The sequence below is a fragment of the Diachasma alloeum genome, unplaced genomic scaffold, assembly GCF_001412515.2.
Source record: "Diachasma alloeum isolate Michigan unplaced genomic scaffold, Dall2.0 Dall_scaffold_00401, whole genome shotgun sequence".
NCBI lineage: Eukaryota > Metazoa > Arthropoda > Insecta > Hymenoptera > Braconidae > Diachasma > Diachasma alloeum.
The window spans coordinates 457,713-465,707 of NW_021680540.1; the positions used below are offsets into that span (position 1 = coordinate 457,713).

Sequence of the window (7,995 nt, forward strand, 5' to 3'; positions counted from 1 at the left end):
CCCCCCCCCCCTTCTCCTTCCCCCACCACCACAAGGGAAGGCATATAAGGACTACCCCTAGACATCGGAGCTCAGAATCAGAGCTCATAGCCCTGAAGATGCAGACTGCAATGTTTGCGAAACGTCTTTTGGCGCAACGCTAAATCCAAACGCGGCATCCATCCGGAAGCCAAAGATTTCATTAATCATGGCCGCGAAAGCCTCACAACTAAGATTTATATTTTTCTTTCTTGGTGAATAAACGTATTATTAATAAAAAAAAGATGGTAAGAGCACCCGACGTGACATTGGGAGGTCCCGGGTTCGATTCCCTGCTAGGAAGTTACTAATTTTTTCTTTCAAAAAATTAAATTTAATTAATGCCTAATGATGCCTAATAAAAACCTAAGGCAGAGGCGTAACACGCCTGATCAGAATTTCGGATCGGACTTGATCAGTTTCTGATCAAGACCTGAACAGAATTTCCACTCGGGTTTGTCGGAAAATACTTTCATCGCCTGGTGACAATGCACCATTACATCACGTGGTACGATTTACCGTATTTTAAGAAACTCAAAAACATAAGCCTCATACCTCATAAAGAGGAAATTTCACGAGGGTCAAACGTTGCAAAAGACCAAAGTCACATGTTAAAAATCTTGTGGGATTATGATGATTGGGTGGTCGGGAGGGAAAGTGAAGTGGGATGAATTGCTTGAGAATAAATTAAGATGAGTTTCATTGATTGTCACTGTATTTAAAAACTTAGTGCACTGAAATATACACTCGATGAATTTCTAATAAATAGTTGATTTACTGAAGTGGACTGTACAAACACGGAATATTTAGATAATTGACCGGATAATTTTCAATGATGATCGATAACTTTACCGATGAATTTCCCGATAATTGCGCCGATGTGCGCCTGGAAAATTTTCTGTGATTCGTTCCTGATGAGAGTCGATGGTGTACTGACCGCCGTGGAACCCGCTCACGACTATACGTGCGTGCTCGTCGATGGTCGGGAATTTCCGTAAGGGACGGGGAAACGAGTTGGCCCAAAATGCAGGCCAGATTTTCAACATCACAAGTCATCTCCATTGTGAGAAAGTCAATCGCATTATCTATTAAGCTTTATTGGATTATCCACTTTATTGTTTGGAACCCCGAAAAACCCAGTTGGACCTGAAAAGAACCATTTTGTACTGAAGAGTTCAAAAAAGCTACCAAAGATAATTGAATTAGTTTTGTTATTTAAGAATGCTGAATGAAACAAGTTAATGTCAAGACAATAGATGATGATGCGACGAATCTCTATAGAGATCAATAAATCATGAGATCAATAAATAATGAGATTGACCCTTGCAAAATTAATCCCTTACACGGTATGACCCTTACCACATCACGCGTGTTTGATTGAGTTGCGAACGCCGAAAAGGGGTGGGCCTCAGGGACTCATGTGGTTGTTGAGCGTCATTTGAAGTTAAAAAACTTCAGGAATTTTTTAAATTACAATTATTTATCCTATAAGATTGTTTTTTGGTGCAAATTTGTAGAGAAATTCGCTCTCTACAATTGGATGAGCTGAAGTTATACAGCTAATGTTCTTGGCGTTAAGCCCATAAAGAAAAAACCATTGAGTAATATAGGTTTCATACTCCGGCCAAAACGCTCACGTATTTTGTAGGACCGTGTTATCTGTATTTTTGAACTTCGCCGTAGTGTCTTCAAGCTGTAATTCAGTTAGGAGAAGGCATAACATCGATTCATTCAAACAGTATTTTTCCGAATGAATCAAGCTCTTGAAATACTTCTCTAACTCCGTATTGGTCCGAATATGGCAAATGATTGTCTGCCCGTTTCTGCATCAAATAATTGTATACAGCTGAGTCATTTGCGGGATTTTTCTTATGTTTCAGTTGGTAAGATATGATGATGAATCAATGTCATCAGAGGAACGCTCAGCATACTATTCTAACGAGAGTTCATTGGATGATGCACAAATTAGCTGCAATATTCTCGAGGTAAATTATTATGTAAAATGTCAAATTCCTCGTAAAAAAAGTACTATTTCATGTCAACATCGACTTGATTCTAGTTGATTTACGACTTATTTCCAGTTGAATAACTCGGGCTCCATCAGTTCGGATTCCGGACCTGATGGTGTCTTCGTTTCGGAAAAATTCTTCGACGTGATACAAGTTGATACCTCGGCTAGATTCAAGTATCGTACACCAAGCCAATTATATATTTTTTCGGTATAACTTCAAAACAAAACAGGGTACAACAAAATAAATGCATTATTATTTTACTTTACTTACTAGCACGAAAATAGCCAAAAAACAAACTTAGTATATTACCACATTTTATAAAATACAAGTAAAATGGTGAAAAGTGGCAACTTTCAACGCCAAAGCGAAACTCGTACAATTACAATCTATGCGGCAACACGTGTTCAATTAGCAGCCAAGTTCAAGTTGTTTATCAGAGATCATTTCAGGGAATCCCTGGAATTGTATTGGCGTTGATTTCATGTAAGTTTGTGTAACTTTTAACTAAAAAGATGAGAGCAATGGGAAGACAAAGAGGACAAACTAGTATTGAGTTGCGAAAATTGGTTGTTCAACATTTCGAAAATGGAAAATTGCTTCTAGAAATATCCGAAATAGTCGATCGAAGCCGATCCACTGTTCAGTACATAATAAAAAGATTTCAAAGTGATAAAAGGGTAGAAAATAAGCCCAAAACAGCAAATAACAAAATTTTTTCCGTGGAAGATGAGCGATTTATCGTCCGGCAAGTAAAGAAGAATCCGTTTTTAAGTGCACCCCAGCTCACATCAATCGCTGAAAGGAATCCTATCGTAAAAAGGAGAAAGGAAATCGATCTCGAAATATCCCGAAAATCTCGAATAAGCGTAAGCGTAAGACTGAAACCGAAGGGCCACTACATGAGGAGATGAGAAGGCGCGTGCGTAACACGCGCGGCCGATCTCGTTTAGGAAAAAAGTGCAACCCTCATACCATAATAAATATCCTTCATAAAAATAATTTGAACGGCAGAAGAGCAAGGAGAAAGCCTCTCATTAAACAAACGTAACCAGGCATCAAGGCTCCAATTTGTAAAGAGCATCGTTCGAAGGATTTTTCGTTTTGGAAAAATGTATTATTCACAGACGAAAGCAAATTTAATATTTTTGGCTCGGATGGGCGACCATGTGTATGGAGAAGAGCGAACGAAGCCCTTGGTTCTAAAAATATGAGACCTACGGTTAAGCATGGTGGACGGTCACTGATGGTATGGGGTTCATTTTCAGCGACTGGATCGGGAACATTACATTTTATTGAGGGAAATATGAATCAAACAATGTACCTCAATATTCTGAAGGAGAATTTGCCACAATTCAAAGAAAAATTGAACCTGGGTGAGAATTTCTAGTCGGTTTTTTGACTTGATTCAAGTCGATTTTTTTGTTTAATTCAAATCGATTTTCAGCTCCATTCAAATCGATGTTCGGCCCCATTTAAGTCAATTTTATATATATTTATGGTGTCATGAATGGGGAGAGAGTTTTGTGTATGTGTGTGTGTCTAGGGGGGTAGAGAGGTTTCATTAGCGGTTAGGGGTTCTAAATCGGCGGGCTTATGTATGAGGGGTCGGGGGGGATTATATGGGGATCGAAATTATACAGTAGAGTCTCCCTAACTTCACCATCTCGGGGCTACAAATTCCACGAAATGAGCGATTGCAGCATTTACACTGTATCGCCAGAGAGGCGTCATCCAAATAGAGTGAGAGTGAGAGGTTATGGAACACACGTTTGAGGTGCTCAGAGTGAGGGAACACTCGCTCTGCTGTCGCTGATCGCCTAAAAGTTGGAGAGTAGAGAAGTTAGAGAGACTCTACTTCGTACAAGAATCAACATTGAGGATCACAAGAATCAGGCGTTACGGTTAGAAATGGCGAAATCAAATAAGGGTTAAAACGAAGAGTCAGAAATAAAAATCACAATTAACCCTCTGACTCGCAATCTTATCCCCACTACCTATCGGGGCCGAACGTTCGACGTGGAAGGGGATGATTTACGGAAAAAAAGCAATTTGAAATAACCCATCTCATTGCTGTCAATCTCCAAATCATGAACAGGACCTCGATTTCCAACTGGATAATTCTCAATATTTAAGGATGTTTATCCAAAATCGCAAGTACTTAAAAAAAATGTTTTTTTTTAAACTGAGAAATGAAGATATTTCCTTCACTTTGATACAAATTTCAATCCACCAACCCATTTTCATTATTTCGAAATGAAATAAACAAAATGTACCTAATGCATGCACTAACGTACGTTTATATGGGATCGAATCATTCAAATATTTCCTCTTTTTGCCCGGGTACCCCAAATTTTTCTCTGGCCATTGGATTCAGTATGATTTAACACATTACCTTGTATTTTTAGAGGCTTCTAGTTGGTGAATTATTAATTTGAACATAAATTTCATAAGAGCCCGTGCATAAGGAAAAATTAGTTCATTCATTTCTGCCGAGACTATTGCGATCAATTTTTTTTTAGAAAAGTTAGAAAAGTTAGTTTCATATGTTCTGCTGTCAGCCGAAAAAATTACATAATTTTCCTTGACCATAAACAAAAATACATTTACCGACACAGGCTAGACATCCTTAAAGACCATTCTCGGTCTAGTTTTTCATCAATTTTTTTTCTTTCCTCTGCTGAAAACCTATTTGAATTCATTTCACAATTTGAAGATATCTTTCTTTCTTGCGCGTATTTTCAGGACTTCTACATACACTTTTTAATAAACGTTTATTCTTTCTTAAGCATTGAACCTTTATCACTGATAGTTTTTCTTTTCTTTATCTCTCTATTTGTTGTCTATCAAAATTTCTATTACGTATTACCCGAGAATATGCAGAGGACTCCAATAGCTTTGCAATAACGGTCCTGACGCGGAAAGAGTGGGGGAATAGTCTCGTGATCATTTCTCACTAACACATCACGCGATGCTCTATGTTTGGCGGCTATCAAACCGATACGGTTTAGTACAGTTTACGGGTCAGAGGATTAAAGGGAGGTTCAACCGCGAGAAAAAAACTTTTTCGTTTTTCGAGAAAAAAAACCTAATCGGCTGTATTCTTGATAAAGCCATCAGATTTAACGTGGATACGTCAATGGGCCGAAATCCTCATTGGCAATATCCTTTTTAACGTAATTCGTCACAAGAATTTAATGTTATATTCAATTCTATATGTCTCTATAATATCATAAAAAATTTCAAAATTGAAAAATTCGTGATTCATAATTAGAACATGCTTAATTGACGAATTCCATGGAAATACTCAAGAATTTGAAAAATTTCGAATTTTCTAATCACTTTATACTATGAGAAATTGCTCTCAAAAGACTTAGTTGATTAAGAATGCTTTCTATTCATTCGCTCCTTATCTGAGAAATGGCACTGTCTTCGACCTTGGATCATTTTAACCCCACCATCGACTCATTGACCAATCAGAAGGTATCTCCCCACCATCGAGTCATCGGCCAATCAGATTTCTAACTTCCCACCATTGACTTTTCAGCCAATGGTGAGTTTTGCGCAGCAACCTTCTATAAATTTTCCAATTCGCCTGGGCCATTTCGCCTCGAGCAGCAGAAGAACTAAACGAAACCATAGACGTATCCACGTAAAAAATTGAAAAACTCATTTTCACGCTATTTTTCCTCAGGAATTTGATTTTGTAGTTCATAATTGTCTCCTGCCACTCAAAAGTGGAGAATTTAATTTTTTTGAATCGAAAAATCAACTTAACAAAAATCCCCCACCGTTTTTTTTTTTGAAATAGTTTTTTAAATATGATCTGAAATTTTTACTCATTCATTATGAAAAATGCGGGAGAAGATGTATTTTTAAAAATATTCGTTTATGGAAATTTTTATGAATATTTGAAGAAAAAAATTTTTCTTACCCAAATATTATGTATTAACTTTGTTTATGATTGCTAACTCAACGTTTAATGGTCCCCATACATCTACCTAGCCTTTTTTTGTTACTCTATAGTTGAGAGGGCTCCCCTCAGGAATCCAAAATCTGCCAGTGTAAGTTTTCCTGAAGAAAAATCACGCAAAAAATAGTGTTTTTGGAGTTTTTTTCTCAAAAAACGCAAAAGTTTTTTCCCGAAGTGAACCTCCCCTTAACCGTCTTTCGTGAAAGTCGGACTCACTATTTAGTTTGTGGAGTGGGAATACTCGGCCGTGCTTTCACCTCACAATCGTGCAGTAACGTGTCGTTGCCGGTTTGAGAGGTTCATTGTGCGTCCTTTCGTTCGTTGAACTTGTTTGGCGTTGATGCCTGCTTTCCATTAAGGGGTCTCCGCAGTACTTTTGCCCAAAATACGACAAGGTGCTAGTGAATTAAATATATCATATAATAATCAAAAAAATTTTAAACAGAATTTGTAAAAGAAATGCTAAGTAGTAATTGGTAAAAGAAATGCTATGGTTTCGTTCATGTCAAATTACTTAGTGAAATATCGCCTTATACACAGGCTTTATGAACGCCAATTTGTTCCTTACCCCTCACACTGTTGACAAGGTGCTAGCCAGCAAAGGAAGCTCTATTTATTTATATTAAGCCCTGAAAAATGTGATCACGAAGTTCCATAGGGCTTTATCGTTGATTTGTTCAATAGATTAGCGATAAAAATCCCTTGGCGATGTCTGTCATCCAACATGCGCCATGTTTGATGTCCCGTCTCTCTCGAAACTAACCTCCCTAACTTGACTATTTTACACTCCACTCACCCGCGCGGTGACCGGTCCGGGACGCTCACAGTCGTATTTACGCTCCACCTAATGGGCGTGATGGCTGCAAAGTGGGAGACACACCTTTCACGAAAGACGGTTAAGGGTCTCGAGAGTCAGATGAAAGGGTCAGAAATAATGATCAATAATCAGGCTCAGAAGTAAGAGGAAAAATAGGGGACAAAAATAACGGTCAAAAACAACACTCACAGGCGTGCGCGTCTTCGAAGATGTATCAGGATGATTCTATAGGCCAAGAAACATGGAGAAATCGTAGAAATTTTCCACTCGATTTTCGTGATCATTATGATAACTTTCCCTTTTTGGTCGGGAAGTCAGGAGTCATGAGTGTCAAGGCTTACCCTCATTTCTGACCCTTATCCTTAGTGATCCTTAGTTTTCATCCTGAATTAATAGCAACTTTTTAATACTTATTCTGATCCATATTTTGGGCCTTATTTCTGACCTCTTTTCCTCATTTCTAATCTTTATTGTTGATCGTTCTTTTCGATCTTCACTTGTGACTCTTCATGCTTTTTTCCGAAGCTGATCTAACCTTTACTTTCGACCCTCATTCTCAGTTTTGACCCTCATTTTTGTGACTATTAGTTTAACTCTTGATTCTGACCCTGGTTTTTGACCCTCATGCCTGATCCTCACATTTTACATTACACTTGACCCTCGTGACCTTTAAGCTGAAAAATCGACTTGAATCAAATCGAACTCGGCCTGAATCAGACCAACGTGTCGCTTGCATCTCTCCGAGTCAAACTTAATTCATGCCGTCGATGTGACATGAAATACGTCAATTCCCGGCATGATTCAATCCGATTTCATTCAAGATAATTTTTTTTTGTGAATTCATCGTGTCAAAAAATTCTACGAATTACAGAAAGGTCATTTGATATTTCATTCTGTAATCACTTGGTCTATCACTGATAGATAGATAGAATAGAATAGAAAATGTGCGGCTGGTCACTTAAAGCGCCCAGAGTCACCTAAATCATACGATCTTTTGTAACTTCCGCCTTAGTTTCGGTCAGTCACACAGCCCCAGCCCTGTGTTTCTCACTAGGCCAATAAGGCTGGTGACAGCCGCTTGTTAGATCCCAGATTTTATAGCGACGGAGTGCTAATAGGGGGCATTCACATAAAATGTGGATGACGCCCTCCTTATCGCCTCCGCACAGTCTGCAGTC

At 38.3% G+C, this 7,995-nt stretch overlaps 1 protein-coding gene across 5 annotated transcripts in view; it reads left to right on the top strand.

The window, feature by feature from the left end:
- Positions 1–7,995, top strand: part of LOC107042010 — a 43,726-nt gene that overhangs the window by 15,342 nt on the left and 20,389 nt on the right. For all 5 annotated transcript variants that reach the window (XM_015262862.1, XM_015262863.1, XM_015262864.1 and 2 more), the window contains one exon: positions 1,899–2,003. In XM_015262862.1, the coding sequence (XP_015118348.1) occupies positions 1,899–2,003 (105 nt within the window). The remainder of the gene's footprint in view (positions 1–1,898; positions 2,004–7,995) is intronic.